Below are 17587 nucleotides of genomic sequence, written 5' to 3'. Positions count from 1 at the left end.
CTGACATTGTGTACACTCCCAGCACTGCTGCCACGTAGGAGCATCATGTGTGCCACTTGCAGTTAACAAGGGCATGTGGGCATGGTCTCTCATAGCTCCCTGCACAGCTGGGCCTCAGATGAGGCTGTGGTGTTCACAGAAGTGCATAGTGTTACATCAGTTATGGCTGCAAGCTCAACATACCCAGCAAGGTTTACATTCCTTCATTGACTCAGAAACAACCGTTCCTTTTCCAGGTCGACACCAGACCTTCTGTGTCCCTCATGAAACTGAAAATATATGTTCATCTGGGTCAACCTGTTCTCTTCTCCACAAATAACCATTTGGTCAGTTATGGGAACCAGCCCATTCCTGTTCAAGGAGAGTTCACAATTGACAATGAGTATCAACTCACCACAGGGGTGATCAACTTTTAGCACTATACAATGCGAGGTCAGGGATCATTTTTGGTGTTGATACATTCAAGGTCTTTGAGTTTCAAATTCAAGATGTGTGTGTGGGGGGGGGGGGATTTAAGGGACCAGACTACAAAGGCCATCGGTCTCAAGATATGGTATACCTCGTTTCTGACTCTACTCTGTTCTAGGAACTGGGTGACCTCTACCATGAGACTGGTCCCCTGTTTTACAAGGTTTGGGGGCAGCAAAGGATTTTGAGGTGCATGTCGCCCTCAAACCAATGACCACACCTTACCTTTACACTAGGTAAACAGCTGGTTCTTGCTACAGACATGTCCTATTATGATCTTGGAGCAGTTTTGTCTCACAAGTAAGCTGATGGATCGGAACAACCTATGGCATATGCCTCAAAGACATTGTCACCTACTCAATGCAGTTATTTGCAAATAGAAAAGAAAGTGCTGATGATCATCTACACAGTACGCAAGTTACATGTTTTCCTTTATGGAAACAAATTCCATCTCATCAATGACCATAAACCGCTTGTGGCACTTTTTAGCTCCTATTCTCAGCTTCCTGACAGGACTGCATAGAGACTTCAGCAGTGGGCTTTATTTCTGAGTGCTTATCAATAGGAGATTCATTCTTGTCCCACTGCTCATCATGCCAATACAGACATGCTGTTGTGCCTACCTATTGGTCCTGACACAGAATTCAGTAAAGCAAAAGCTGTGTTATCAAATTGATCATGTGCAGGAGGCATTACATGCAAAGAGAAAGCCACTCTGCAAGAACCAGTGCTCTGTTGGGTGTCTCATTTTGTGTTGAAAGTTTGGCCCAGTTGGTTGCCTGCTAAGGAGTTGGGCCTGCTCCACAATTTTTTCCTTGCTCTTAATTCGCTGGCAGTGAATGTTGGAATACTCCTCCTTAGCATGGATTTGGGCAAAGCCTGTGCTGTCATCCCACCAGCCCTGTGGTCCCGGATTCTTGTGCTTCTTCACCATGGCCAGTGGGGAATAATATGCATGAAAATCGTAGAAAAGCATTTTGTCTACTGGCCTCACATTGCTCCAGCAATAGAGAAGCTTCTCTGTGGATGCAAACAGTGTGCTGAGCATCAGGAAGCAAATGGCCCTCCTCACAAGCTTTTGCTCTGAGGCCCTCTCCCAGATCAGCCATGGGTCAGCATCCACATCAATTTTGCGGGTCCTATTAGTCATTCCAGGTGGTTAGTAATGTTGGATGCACTGTCAAATTAGCCATGTATCATGCGCAAGCACTCCACCTCAGCAGAAGCAATTGTGTCAACCCTAAAGCGATCAAAGGATTCCCAAAGATCATCATCTTCGATAATGGCCCACAGTTTGCCTACGCATTGTTCTGAGATTTCTGCCTCCAGAACATTATTACTCACCTCATGTCCAAACCAATTCACCCCAAATCAAATAGCTAGGTTGAACATATGCTGGGAACATTTAAGACACAATTGGCAAACTGCTTGACAGAACCGCTGCCGATATGGTATTACCTCTGTTCCTTAGCATCTGCAGGATTATCCCACTCCACAGCCAGAGCCCAGTGGAGATTTTCAATGATGCTGGAAGAGTGCCACTCTCCTGATATCAGAATTAATTAAGCCCTTAGTGGAACAAAGACCCACCACAGCTGCAGTGGACACTCTTGGAGGGCCTCCTGCAAGTGCCACCCCATCCCAGGGGCTGGGTGCTATGGAGGTTCCTTCCCCTGATGCGCTGGTGGGTGTTCAAGATGTTGAGACAGAGCTGCTGCCCATCCAGGACCCTAAACTGGTGTCTTACAGTGGCTGCCTGATGCCTCCCAATCATTGGAGCACAGGGCAGACATTCCCCTGTTGTCAGTCCCCCTCTCTCTTACTGCCACTGGTCCAATGAGTCCCCACACATGGCGCCACCACTGCGCCAAGTGCACAATCATCCTGGCCACTAGAATGGGTACAGCTCATGTTGATGCTGCTGGCAGATGATGTAATTGTGCATGAGCAGCAGAACAAATTCACACCCACCATGGTGGAATGGACCAAAGAGGATACAGCACAAGCAGGAATCACATTGCCATCAACATATCAGACAACACCAAAGGAAAAGCCAGAAATGTGTATAACCCACACCAGAACAGGCCGGAAAAATAAAGTATCCATACATCCCAGGAGCTCTGCTCTACTGCAGGGGGCTGACTGGGCAGTGCCACTGGCAGACTAAATTGCACACAGTACATTTTTTTATCTTCTTTGTTTACTCCTTGAATGATTATTGCTCTTTGTAATTGATCCTTTTAACAGTTCATGAAACTATGTCAATAAAGGAATAAAGCCTTTTTTGTGTGGCATCTTGATGTCCTGTGGTCTAGTTAGTTTTGTAACAAATACACAGGAGGCCCACAAAATGGTGAGCCAGCAAAAACATAAAAATACACAAGCAGTCATGCAAAGTCAGATGATATTGTTGGCACAAGACATGAGTCAGATTCAGACTAAGAGGCAGGTAGCAGATCTACAGGACAATTTGCAGAGGCTGATATGAGGACTTTGGAAAGGAATGCCACAAGTGTTTGAAAGAAAATCTTAAGAAGCCAAGTTTAGGGAGAGTAGAGGTTTCCCATGCATTATTTTGATGAGAATTTAATCATTTTATTGCATGTGGATAGCATGATAACGGGATCTGGTGACTTTTTATAGCTACACAAAACAATTACAAGAAGAGTTTGATATTGTGATAAGTAAAGTGTATCTTGGCCTTCAAATCCTAAGATTTGAAATCTGTGTGAAGATTAATCAGACTGCATATGCAAAGAGTGCTGGCAAGGTATGGCATGATGAATGCAAATACAATATAATTACCAGCTGAACCAGCACAGATACCTGGCAATTCACTGTCAGATACTGATACAGACAGTAACCAAGAAATTATGTGCAGTAACACATATTTAACGATGGAACCATGTCCATATCCAGCTTACACTGTCAATGTTGATTCAAAGCTACAAGACTCACCTACTCAGATTCATCTTAAATTGATTAAACACATTCTTCGGTATCTGAAAGGTACAGCTGATGATGGAATTCAGTTTATCAAAACAATATGTTTTGCTGTAGAAGCTTATAGCTATGCTGATCAGGCAGATGAAAACTTGACTAGACATTCAACAACAGGAGGTTTAATGACATTTTGTGGCATACCAGTAATGCAGAAAAATAAACTTCAAAAATATGTTGCAGGGTTAGCAATGAAGTTGTATTTGTTGCTACAAGTGAGGAGAGAAAGTCTTTAATGTGGCTAGATAGTAGATAGTGTTGGAAGTTCCATGTGGCTTTTCGAGGATGATGCTGTAGTATACAGAGAAGTTGCAGAATTAGAAAATTGTAGCGAAATGCAGGAAGATCTGCAGTGGATAGGCACTTGATGCAGGGAGTGGCAACTGACCCTTAACATAGAGAAATGTAATGTACTGCGAATATATAGAAAGAAGGATCCTTTATTGTATGAGTATATGATAGCGGGACAAACACTGGTAGCAGTTACTTCTGTAAAATATCTGGGAGTATGGATGCAGAACAATTTGAAGTAGAATGATCATATAAAATTAATTGTTGGTAAGGCAGGTACCACGTTGAGATTCATTGGGAGAGCCCTTAGAAAATTTAGTCCATCAACAAAGGAGGTGGCTTACAAAACACTCGTTTGACCTATACTTGAATATTGCTCATCAGTGTGGGATCCGTACCAGATCGGTTTGACAGAGGAGATAGAGTAGATCGAAAGAAGAGTGGCGCGTTTCGTCACAGGGTTATTTGGTAAGCGTGATAGTGTTACGGAGATGTTTAGCAAACTCAAGTGGCAGACTTTGCAAGAGAGGCTCTCTGCAATGCAGTGTAGCTTGCTGTCCAGGTTTCGAGAGGGTGCATTTCTGGACGAGGTATCGAATATATTGCTTCCCCCTACTTATACCTCCCGAGGAGATCACGAATGTTAAATTAGAGATATTAGAATGCGCACGGCAGTCGTTCTTCCCGCGAACCATACGCAACTGGAACACGAAAAAACCTACAAATAAGCAACAAGATTACGCCATTGCTACTTGCCTTAAAGATGTTGCAAGGAGCAGCAAACAGGCACAACAAAAAGACAGTTACAAATTGAGCTTTTGCACAAAGCCTTTTTCAGGAAGAAAAACAAACACACACAGTCACTCAAGCAAGCAAGCCTCATGCACATATGCCTGCGATCTCTGGCCACTTCATCCAGAATGCAGCAGTGTCAGGTTCAACACATGCTGCGCAACCTACATTGGGGCAGGGAAGGGGGTGGGATAGTATGGTACTAGGCTACAGGTGTGGTGGGGGGGGGGGGGGGGGGGGGATGTCAGCACTGCTTGGCAGAGTGTGTAACATGCACAGTTCAGAAAAAGTTGTAGGGGAGGATCCAGATGGCCCAGGTTGTGATGCAACAATTGAAATGTTGCGTTCAGCTGCATGGTGTGCAGCAGAGTGGTCCACTTTGCTCATGGCCACAAATGGCAGTGCCCATTCATCCTGGCGGACAGCTGGTTAGCAGTCACACCAATATAAAAATCTATGCAATGATTGCAGCAGAACTGGTATATGAAATGCCTGCTTCCACAGGTGGTCCAGCCTCTGATGGTGTAGGAAAATCCTTTGACAGGACTGAAATAGAAAGTGGTGGGGGGTGTTGGGCAGGTCTTGCACCTGAGGATATGATTTCTGTGGCAAGGTGTTTGGACTGTGAGTGGTATTGGAATGCACTAGGATGTTGTTGAGGGCCTCTGCCCCAAAGAAGTCTCAGTCCTCTGCAAAGACCTCATCTACAGCCTACCCCAACCAAATTTTTAACCACTTAACCATATTACACCTGTCAAATATCTACTCTCCTCTCCTGATTCCTACAATAAAAACATTTCTTTGCCACCAACCTGAGCCCAAAATTGAACCCTGCCTTTCACAGTTCATACCACCATCCACTCCGCGATTCCCCCCCCCCCCGCACTTAACACTTAATCACCCCTGCCTGGTCACCTTCCAGAAATTCCTTGCCTTCAACTTGGCCTCACCATTCTTCCCCAAGTCCCTTCCTAAGAACACTAATCTTTCATCAGAAGAAATGACAGCCATACACAGCCACAAAACAGATACCAACCAAATCATCATACTTGGAGACAAAAAGTTCCACCATCACTGTGGTGAATTGCAATCACTACCTGATAGAAAACCTACAATCCCTGCCTTACACTCTTCCAAGAACCTCTCTCCTCATCCCCAAGACAACCCACACACCCAACTTCTACATGCTTCCCAAAATCCACAACCCAATAATCCTGGATGCCCCCTTATAGCTTGTTATTGTGCTCACACTGCAGGAATTTCAACCCTCTGTGACCAACACCTCCCATCAACTGCCAGAAATCCAGCATCCCATGTCAAAGATACCAATCATATCGTTCACTGACTCTCCAACATCCCCACCCCTTTACTTCCTGGATCCCTACTAGTCACTCTTGACACCACTTCCCTATAGACCAACATCCCTCATGCCCACAGTCTTGCAGCCATTAAACACTACCACTCCCAACATCCTTCAGACTCCAAACTCACAACCTCATTCTTTATATACCTTACTAACTTCATGCTAACACACAACTACTTTTGCTGTGAAGGGAAGGTATGCAAACGAACCTGTGGCACCGCTACAGCCAACCATTTGGCACCCTCCTGTGCTAACCCGTTTATAGGCCATCTAGAGGAAACATTCCTAGCCTCCAAAAATCCCAAACCCCTAGTCTGGTTCATGTTCATTGATATCTTCATGATCTTGTCCCTGGGCCAAGACACCTTATCATTATTCCATCGCAGCCTCAAAACATTCTCTGCCATCTGCTTCACATGGTCCTTCTCAGCCTGATGTGCCACCTTCCTGGACGTTGATCTCCTCCACTCTGGTGGCTCCATCCACACCTCTGTCCACATTAAACACAGCAACAACCAATAGTACCTGTATTTCTACACCTAGCATCCCTTCAACACCAAAAAATCCCTCCCGTATGGTCTCATCACCCAGTGATGTCATATCTGCAGTGGCAAATGCTCCCTTGAACAGTAAGCTGAAGGTTTCAAAAAGGATTTTTCAGACAGGTATTATTGCCCAGACCCAATAAACAAATAGATTTCCCATGCCAAATCCCCACACACCCACAATCCATCCCCACCCATGATGGAAATATAATGGACATCTTAAAAGACGTCCACATAAAAACTGGTATCAGTAACCAAGATGCAGTTGTGGCAACAACGATTCACAAAGTACAAATGACAACTAAAACAAGCAGAAAGATATATATGTTCAGTAAACATGATAAAAAAATTGGTAGTGTCATATCTCAATCAGGAACTTGAAATCTTCAGCAAAGGGCAGGAGCATGTAGTGGAGCTCAAGTTTAAAAGAATAGTTAATCATGCACTGGATAGATAAGTACCCAGTAAAACACTTCATAATGAGAGAGAAACTTTGTGGTACAAGAAACTTTGTGGTACACAGTTACTATAAAGAATCTTCTAAACAAAACAGATTACTGCATAACAGGTGTAAAACAAAGTGTAGAGCTATTGATACAGAGATGCTGAATGAAACACATTTGGCTGTAATGAGAGTAATGCAATATGGCTACTGTAGCAGAATATTGTCAAGTAATCTTTCATAGAAAACAAAGAAATTATGGTTGTATGTAAAGGCTGTTAGTGGCACCAAACGTAGTGTCTAGTCCCTAGCGAATGAGACAGTAACTAAAATTGAGGGTAGCAAAGCAACAGCTGAAGTGCTTAACGTCATATTCAAATGTTTTTACAAAGGTAAACCAGGAGAATTGCACCAATTTAATCCTCATACTCCTGAAAAGATGAACGAAATATGTATTAGTGTCAGTGGTGTTAGAAACAGCTGAAATCGTTAAAACTGAACACAGCCCCAGGGTCTGATGGGATCCCTGTCACATTCTATACTGAATTTTTAGCTGAGTTAACTCCTCTTCTAACTATAATCTATTGTAGATCCCTCAAACAAAAGACTACGCTCAGTTCTTGTAAAAGGCACAGGTCATGTCCATCTACAAGAAGGGTAATAAAAGTTATCTACAAAACTACAGTCCTTGACATTGATTTGTTGTGGAATCTAAGAACATATTCTGAGCTCAAACATAATGAGGTAGCTTGAATGGAATGACTCCCTCAATGCCAACCAGCATGGATTTCAAAAACACCGATCATGTGAAACCCAACTTGCACTTTTTTTACATGACATACTGACAGCATTGGATCAAGGTAATCAGATAAATGCAGTATTTCTTGATTTCCAAAAAGTATTTGACTCAGTACCACACCTATGCTTATTGTCAAAAATATGGTAAGTGGTATCAAATGAACTTTGGTATGGAGGAAGCAGTATGTTTTCTTGGATGGAGAGTCATTATCAGATATAGAAGTAACTTTGGATGTGCCCGAGGGAAGTGTGGTGGGACCCTTGCTCTTCATGTTGTGTTTTAATGCTCTTACAGAAAATATCAATAGTAGAATCATGTTTTTTGCAGACGATGCAGTTATCTATACTAAAGTGCCACCTGAATGAAACAGCATAAATATTCAGTCAGATCTTGAAAAGATTTCAAAATTGTGTGGAGATTAGCAACTTGCTCTTAAATTTTCAGAAATGTAAAATTTTGCAGTTAACAAAATGAAAAAAATTTATTATTGTAAGACTACAATATTAATGACTCACTGTTGGAATTGGCCAACTTATACAAATACCTGAATGTAACACTTTGTAGGGATATGAAATGCAACGATCACATAGGATCAAGCATGGGTGAAGCTGATGGCAGACTTTGGTTTATTGGTAGAATACTCAGCAAGTGCACTCCATCTACAAAGGAGACTGCTTACAAATCACTTGTGTGACCATTCTTGAATACTGCTCAAGTGTCTGGGACCTGTACCAGATAGGAACAACAGGGGATATTGAACATATACAGTGAAGAACAGCATGAATGGTCACAGGTTGTTTAATCCATGGGAGAGTCACAGACATGCTGAAGGAAATGAGCTGGAAGACTCTTGAAGATAGACATAAACTATCTGGAGAAAGTCTGTTAACAATTTTTCAAGAACTGGCTTTAAATGAGTACTCTAGAAATATATGACAACCTCCTACACTCCTGGAAATGGAAAAAAGAACACATTGACACCGGTGTGTCAGACCCACCATACTTGCTCCGGACACTGCGAGAGGGCTGTACAAGCAATGATCACATGCACGGCACAGCGGACACACCAGGAACCGCGGTGTTGGCCGTCGAATGGCGCTAGCTGCGCAGCATTTGTGCACCGCCGCCGTCAGTGTCAGCCAGTTTTCCATGGCATACGGAGCTCCATCGCAGTCTTTAACACTGGTAGCATGCCGCGACAGCGTGGACGTGAACCGTATGTGCAGTTGACGGACTTTGAGCGAGGGCGTATAGTGGGCATGCGGGAGGCCGGGTGGACGTACTGTCGAATTGCTCAACACGTGGGGCGTGAGGTCTCCACAGTACATCGATGTTGTTGCCAGTGGTCGGCGGAAGGTGCACGTGTCCGTCGACCTGGGACCGGACCGCAGCGACGCACGGATGCACGCCAAGACCATAGGATCCTACGCAGTGCCGTAGGGGACCGCACCGCCACTTCCCAGCAAATTAGGGTCACTGTTGCTCCTGAGGTATCGGCGAGGACCATTCGCAACCGTCTCCATGAAGCTGGGCTACGGTCCCGCACACCGTTAGGCTGTCTTCCGCTCACGCCCCAACATCGTGCAGCCCACCTCCAGTGGTGTCGCGACAGGCGTGAATGGAGGGACGAATGGAGACGTGTCGTCTTCAGCGATGAGAATCGCTTCTGCCTTGGTGCCAATGATGGTCGTATGCGTGTTTGGCGCCGTGCAGGTGAGCGCCACAATCAGGACTGCATACGACCGAGGCACATAGGGCCAACACCCGGCATCATGGTGTGGGGAGCGATCTCCTACACTGGCCGTACACCACTGGTGATCGTCGAGGGGACACTGAATAGTGCACGGTACATCCAAACCGTCATCGAACCCATCGTTCTACCATTCCTAGACCGGCAAGGGAACTTGCTATTCCAACAGGACAATGCACGTCCGCATGTATCTCGTGCCACCCAACGTGCTCTAGAAGGTGTAAGTCAACTACCCTGGCCAGCAAGATCTCCGGATCTGTCCCCCATTGAGCATGTTTGGGACTGGATGAAGCATCGTCTCACGCGGTCTGCACGTCCAGCACAAACGCTGGTCCAACTGAGGCGCCAGGTGGAAATGGCATGGCAAGCCGTTCCACAGGACTACATCCAGCATCTCTACGATCGTCTCCATGGGAGAATAGCAGCCTGCATTGCTGCGAAAGGTGGATATACACTGTACTAGTGCCGACATTGTGAATGCTCTGTTGCCTGTGTCTATGTGCCTGTGGTTCTGTCAGTGTGATCATGTGATGTATCTGACCCCAGGAATGTGTCAATAAAGTTTCCCCTTCCTGGGACAATGAATTCACGGTGTTCTTATTTCAATTTCCAGGAGTGTATGTATAACTCACAAAGGGATGGTGAGGGTAAGAATAGAATAATTACTGCATGCACATAGGCATTCAAACAATCATTCTTCACATGCTCCATATATGAGTGGAACAGGAAGAATCCCTAACAACTGGCACAATGGGACCTACTCTATGCCATACTCCACGTAGTGGTTTGCAGGTTAGATGTAGATGTGGGTGTAGACATATAAGAACCATCAACAAAGGAGTCCCTCCTCATCACTCAATACCATCCCAGACTGGAACAACTGAACCACATTCTTCATCAGAGCTTTAATTATCTATCACCATGCCCTGAAATGTGGAAAATCCTACCCAAGATCCTTCCCACCACTTCTAAAGTAGGGTTCCATCAAACTTCCACAACATCCCCATATTACTCCAAATCACAACTGCTTGCCAGAGGGATCATATCCCTGTGGAAGACCCATGTACAAAACCTGCTTAATCCACCCTCCTAACACTTCCTATTTCAGCCCTGCCACAGGCTTATCCCACTCCATTAGAGGCTGGGCTGTCTGTGAAAGCAGCCATGTCATATATCAGCTCTGTTGCAATTATTGCACAGCTTTTTATATGGGTATGACTGGGCCAAAGCAAAATGCACCGCCTCGTCACACAACATGCAGCTGAACACAACACCCTTAATTTCCATCGCTGCTTGATAACCCAGGCCATCTGGAGCCTCCCCTCCACCACCAGTTTTTGTGAACTGCACAAATAGCAGTTATCCTTACAGCATACTCTATGCTCATGAAATCAACCTGACCTCAATTTACGGTAACCTGCTGTACCCACACCCTCCACCCAACAGTTTCTATCCCCCTCTGTCCAATCACCTCCTTCAAATTCACATCCCAACATCTTCATTGTGTGCAACTTTCTGTAAAAACACATGTACCACAAGTCTTTTTCTCTGCTCTGCTGCTTGTCCCCCCCCCCCCCCCCCCCCTCCCCATTCCCATTCCCCCCGCCCCATTCCAATACAGACTCCTGATGTTGCACCTGGCAGCCTTCTCCTGTCACCACCCAGTCACTGCACACTCTGCCAAGTAGTAGTGACTCCTTTTCCCCACCGGTACCCTGCTATCCCTCCCCATCGTCTGCCCAGCTCCAGATTGCTGCTGCTGTTAGAACTGAGACAGGTGCATTCTGGCCAGAACAGTTTGAGATAGCAGTGCTTGAGGTTTGATTGCTTGTCATAACAGTTGTTGATATTCAAACTGGACTTTCCATTATTTTATATAATAAAAATACTTTAAGTTCTGTGACTGACCTTAAAGTTTGGGAGATCATTAAGTCTACACAGCTCATCCCATGATTTCTGTGGAAGCCACTTAGCAGGATTTGGATAGGGGTTGTCCAATCCCACACCACCAGTGAGAAAAAACATCCATTCTGCATTGTCCAACTCATTTTTGTTTCGAAGCAAATTCACAGTTAATAAGAGTGAGAATAGCAGTTTGTCCTGGAACACAAATCTTATTTTTAAAAGTAGTCCATGTTTGTTGCTGTTAACTCAAATAAATACAAATCAGTAACATACCTTCTCAAAGAGACTGCGGCATATATTAACATACAGTGAATATGTAAAATTTCTAGTGAGTGACGCAAGCCATTTTTCTATTTCAAACTCTTTTTCTGTGTTATCAATTGCTACTTTGAACAAATTGACAAACCATATCAGAGAATACTGGTACATTGGATTTATGTTATCTAAGTCAACTGTAACAAAAGGAAAACCAATTTCCATTTGCAAAAATATTTTTTTTACCTCATAAATATATGAAGTAGCACAATTAAAATGTTAGTGACACAATCTTCAAAACATAACAATGAAACACTGAGATCTGATTATTATTTGGTATTAAGTCAATTCAGTTACAACTTAGAAGCATAAACAGTATGCTCTCATCAAAATGCCAGTGTAATAGTTCATAATTATAGGTACCCTCCATGGTATAACTTCGGAATAGAGAAATTTTAAAGAAGCAGAAACTACTGCCTAATAGATGTAAAACAAAGCATAGGACTGTAGCTAGAGAGATGCTGAATGAAACACATTTAGTTGTCAAGAGAGCAATGTGTGAAACCTTCAATGACTACCATTGTTGAATGCTGGAAATGATCTTTCACAAAACCTGAAGAAATTTTGGTCATATGTAAAAGGCATCAAAGTTAGTGTCTACTCCTCACAAATGAGACATGAACTGAAATTTAGGTCAGGGAAGCAAAAGTGGAAAGATGTAACTCCATTTTCAAATGTTTCTTTAGAGAGGAAAACCCAGGAGAACTACCCCAATTTAATCCTCGTACCACTGAAAAGATAAGTGAAATAAGTGTTAGTGTAAGTTGTATTGGGAAACAGCTGAAGTTGTTAAACTTGAACAAAGCTCCAGAGCTCAATGGAATCCCTATTACATTCTTTACTGAACGTGTGGCTGAGTTAGCCCCCCTTGTAATTACAAGCTATTGTATATCACTTGAAAAAAAAAAAGGAAAAAAAATGTGTCCAATATCCTTGACATCAATTTGTTGTAGAGTCTTAGTATGTATTCTGAGCTCAAACATAATAAGGTATCTCAAACAGAATGATCTCCAAGCCAACCAGCATGGATTCTGAAAACATCGATAATGTGATACCCAACTACCACTTTTCTTACATGACATACTGAAAGCTTTGGATCAAAGCTGTCTAGTATATGCAGTATTTCTTGATTTCCAAAACGCAACTGACTCAGTAACACACAGCATAGCACAAGCATAGCTTATTGTGAAAGGTATAATCATTGAGGTGTATCAAGTGAAATCTGTGACTGGATTGAGGATTTCTTGGTAGAAAGGGTGAAGCAAGTTATACTGAATGGAGAGTTACTGTCAGATGTAGCAATAAGTTTGGGTGTGTTCCACAGAAGTGAGCTGGAATCCTTGCTCTTGATGTTGTATATTAATGCCTTTGTAGACAATATTAATAGTAACCACAGACTTTAAGTGGCACAAAGATAAATGTAAAACCTCACACTTCACAAAACAAAAAAAAATGTAGTATTGTATGACTAGAAAATCAACAAGTAACAGTTGGAATCAGACAGCTCATACAAAAAAAGCTCATACAAACACCTGGATGTAACACTTTGTAGAGATATGAAATGGAATGATCTTATGGGTTCAGACATGGGTAAAGCAGGTGGCAGATTCCAGTTTATTGGTAGAATACTGGGCAATTCAATCAGTCTACAAAGGAGATTGCTTACAAACCACTCATGCGACCCATTCTAGAAACTTGCTCAAGTCTCTGGGACCTGCACCAAATGTGACTAATAGAGAATATTGGAATTATACAGAAATGGGCAGCGTGAATTGTCACAGGTTTGTTTCAATCATGTGAGGGTGTTTCAGAGATGCTGAGAAAACTGAACTGGCAGACCCTTGAAGAGAGGTATAAACTATCCTGAGAAAGCCTACTTACAAAGTTTCAAAAACTGGCTTTAATTGATGACTCTAGGAATATACTACAACCCCCCATATATTTCTGACATAGGGATTGTAAGGACAAGATTAGATTAATTGCAGCATGCACTGAGACATTTAAACAATTATTCTTCCCCTGTTCCATATTTGAATGGAATGGGAAGAAACCCTAACAACTGGTATAATGGGATATATGCTTTGCCATGCACTTCACAGTGACTTGCAGAGTACAGATGTGGATGTAGGTTAAGTTATTCACCTCCAGTTTCAAGCAACTCTTTGTTCCTAATACTATATGTGTGTCATAATCTTCAATAAACAACTCTGATTCTGGGAAGTTTCCTTGGATGCTCCTGCAATTTACTAATATCATATTAAGCTATTCTATATCTGATCTGCAGGGATGAGCATTCTCTGGGAACATTCTGGCTAATGTATCATTGATTTTGCCTCCAATCCCAAGGGGAGAGGGTCCCCTATCCTTTGAAAAAGAAAAAAATAATAATTTGCACTCTACATGTAATACACTATCCAGGTTGCTATTTCCTGTATGTAATGCACCACTGACCTATTAAAGAGAGCCCTACAGTTGTCCATCCAACAGTGGAGGTTGAGAATTGGCTGAGCATCTGGTTTATATCTTACACTCTGCTCTGAACCCAAGGATAATGATCAACCTTGGGTAAAATGCTACAAATAGTGAGCTTAGCCTGCGCTCCACGTGTAATGCTAGTTGCCTTCACCACATCATCCATATGCTGAAAGGAACTGTGGATGGCCTCAGAGTCCAACAAGCAATATGTGTTATTCATGCTGACCTGCATGAATATTTGCAGCCAATTGCCCCCAGTATGCTTGACAGCTGCCAGCAGAGCCTCGTCCACAACTCGGATGAGAGCCCTCTCTCCTCCCCCCCCCCCCCCTCGTCCCCCAACAAACCAAGTACACATTGATATTCTTTCCCACCCTGCCTGCTATTTCATTGAGGGGCTCCACTACCCACCTAGCACTGGAGCTCCTAGTGACTAGCATACCTGCCCTTTGCACTTGTCTGGACTGGGCAAAAAAATTAGCTGCTGGCCCAACAGGAGAGATATCCTATTCTTGCTTAGGAGGATTATCAGCACTGGGTAGCACCTGTTACCTGTTGCTAAGGCATAAGGAGCCAACCATGTGGCCCATTATCTCTTTCACCTTCTGGCCAGTGTCATGTGAACCCACTGCTGTCCACCACTTGTCACTGATGCCTTGATTTTGCTGCAGATTTGAGCAGTAGCCAGAAGCCTGCTGACTGTGGTCAATGCAGCTTCCAGCTGTTTACAGACAGCAGCCAATTATCTTTGAGTCCTCCACAACAAGCACAGTCCCTAATCATATTGTACAGAATAAAATCTCAAAAAATACAAAAAAGAAGTCAGGAGTAACTGGGAAAGGATGAATAGACCCCCACAAGAGTGAAAATTACCCAAATGTGGCGCTTTTGAGGTTTCAGTGACCACAAAGTATGATTGAGGAGAATAAACAGACACTAAAATCTACTCTGGACAATTCTCACTATAACATAAGATTATACGATCCACAAGCTCTTAAAACAGAAATAAATTTCTCTATGGGAAACAGATGTATCAACAGTTACTTTTTACTAGAAACTCTCTTTACACAAAAGATACTACAGGAAATAAATATACAGACTCTAAAGCAAAGATCCAAACTACACATTGTGCACTGACATTAGATTTAAATGAAGTCACATGACGCAGTAGTTCTGGCAGCCAGATCTACTGTAGAAAGTTGCCACACACTAAGATATGCACTAAAGTTCACAAAAAACTCAGAGACAGTCAGTAAATACTAGTCTACAGAGTAAAATACATAGGTGCAAATTCATTTCCTTGGGGAAGTATATGAGAAACAGAAACTAGACAAAATTACTATGTATCAAACAAACTGGTACAGCTACAGCGACGTCCTCTCTGTTCCACATCTGTGGCTACAATGGAGCTCATACGATAATTCACAAATGAACACTGAACTACCCTGTGGTCCTGTTGCAACAACAGTTGCCAGCTTACTGAGTGATCTGATTGAGTCTAGCTGTTCTAACCAAAACAAACAAATGCCTGGGGGTGCAACTATACACTCAGAGTTATTAAAACACTAGACTGTGATAACTAGGCACAACCTAGTGTTTTAATAGATGTGAATGTATAGTTGCACTACCTATACCCCCCCACCCCCCAGGCATTTGTTTGTTTTGGTTAGAACAGCTAGACTCAATCAGACAAACATGCAAAAAATTTCCAAATTATACTACAATACTAAAGACACAGGTAACAGAGAATAAGTCACTTCTATTTTAGGCTAATACAAATAATTCATGCATTAATACTGTACCTCACTCTAGTGCAGCTGGAACAAGAGCTGCTGGGTTATTACTTTTTCTGATTCAAACAAATTATAATTTTCCTAAAATAATAAGTTAATTTATGAAATGTGCATTCAAAACAGAAAATTTAAGTTTCCAGAAAATTCTTGACACTCTCTTGTAGATTCAAATGCGTGTCAAAACTTCTGCTCCACAAGACAGAACGATTATTTGTACCAGTTCGTGAACATCCATATAGTAGTACAACTAGATACTAACTTTGACTAATGGGTTTAATCATTTTTTATGTTTTTGTCTTTTTCATTAATATCTGAATGTAATAGGTTTGTTCTTTTTTCTTCATAGCAGGCACCACAGCAATGAATTTATTAAAAGACAGTGGCATTTTCCACTTCTGCTGCATTAATTTTATATGTTCACATGAATAAAATTAATACAGTAAAATTCAATCTTCTTTTAATAGCTGTGTATTCTAACATTTTGTTATTTCTGTCCTATGTGCATCTTTAAACAGGCATCATGCACAAAGCTATAGTCAGTCGGTACCTAGCACACAACGACTTCAGCTAGTCAGCCAGTTATGGTTGAGCCATCAAGATGTATAGCAAATACTGTAGTTAATATGAATAATTAAGTTATCGTTACACTGAGTTATGACCTCATGCATTTGCTTATTAGTCAAACATCTGTATAATGTGAAAAGCCACTTGTGGACTTTAGTTAGGCTACGCAAAGCCTATGCAGCTTACCGGTCAGTACTGTTAAATATACATAGTACAGGGTAAACAAGCAGTCGCCACAGGTAGCTGAGTGGTCAGCGTGACAGAATGTCAATCCTAAGGGCCCAGGTTCGATTCCCGGCTGGGTTGGAGATTTTCTCCGCTCAGGGACTGGGTGTTGTGTTGTCCTAATCATCATTATTTCATCCCCATCAACGCACAAGTCACCAAAGTGGTGTCAAACTGAAAGCCTACCACCCAGTGAACGGTCTACCTGATGGGAGGCCCTAGTCACACGACATTTATTTTTAGTAAACAAGCAGATGATCAAGAGTGTTTCCACCAAATAAATATGAATAACATGAAAATTAAACTTAATGGTGCCATATACAATCATTTAAATTTGTTTGAAGCATGTGATAATCAACAGAAGAATACTAGCACAGAAGAAAATCTACGAGACTTATGAGGCATAAAACAAGTTAGTACACTTAAGAACTCTGATAACAATATAAGCTATTTTTAGAGTATCACAATGCTGGTTGTGCAGGGTGCTTGTGGATGTAAACTGACAGCGAGTGTAGCTGCTGCCTGGTTGACGGACAGGTAGAACCACACTAGTGTTTATGAATTTAAAACTGATATTACATTTGTCAATTATTAATCATGGAAATTACTGCTGATATGACAACAGTATCCTGCTTTGTGTTGTTTTGCCAAAAGATGATTTTTTATTAAATTTTGTTGTCTATTAAAATGACATGTCTCAGCTGCAATTGATTTCACTTTTCAAGTAGCAGATTTCAAAAGTGATGATCCAAATCTTTCAGCTTCAGTTAATATTGATTGAATGGGACATATTGTTTCATAATAAGAGACATGGCAGCTGTGGTTCTTGGCAAAAGAGAAATAACAGCTAGATGAGTGGG

The 17587-nt window shown here is 42.4% G+C and overlaps 1 protein-coding gene across 1 annotated transcript in view; it reads right to left on the bottom strand.

Moving 5' to 3' along the window:
• The window catches only part of LOC124596265 (dynein axonemal heavy chain 7), a 1038560-nt gene that overhangs the window by 239518 nt on the left and 781455 nt on the right, over window positions 1-17587 (bottom strand). The window contains 2 exon segments of the mRNA XM_047135340.1: window positions 11359-11550; window positions 11629-11807. Of these exon segments, the coding sequence (XP_046991296.1) occupies window positions 11359-11550; window positions 11629-11807 (371 nt within the window).

This window comes from Schistocerca americana, chromosome 2, assembly GCF_021461395.2.
Source record: "Schistocerca americana isolate TAMUIC-IGC-003095 chromosome 2, iqSchAmer2.1, whole genome shotgun sequence".
In the NCBI taxonomy this organism is placed as follows: domain Eukaryota; kingdom Metazoa; phylum Arthropoda; class Insecta; order Orthoptera; family Acrididae; genus Schistocerca; species Schistocerca americana.
The sequence above is the reverse complement of the archived record's forward strand: the minus strand, read 5'-3'. Positions and strand labels throughout refer to the sequence as shown.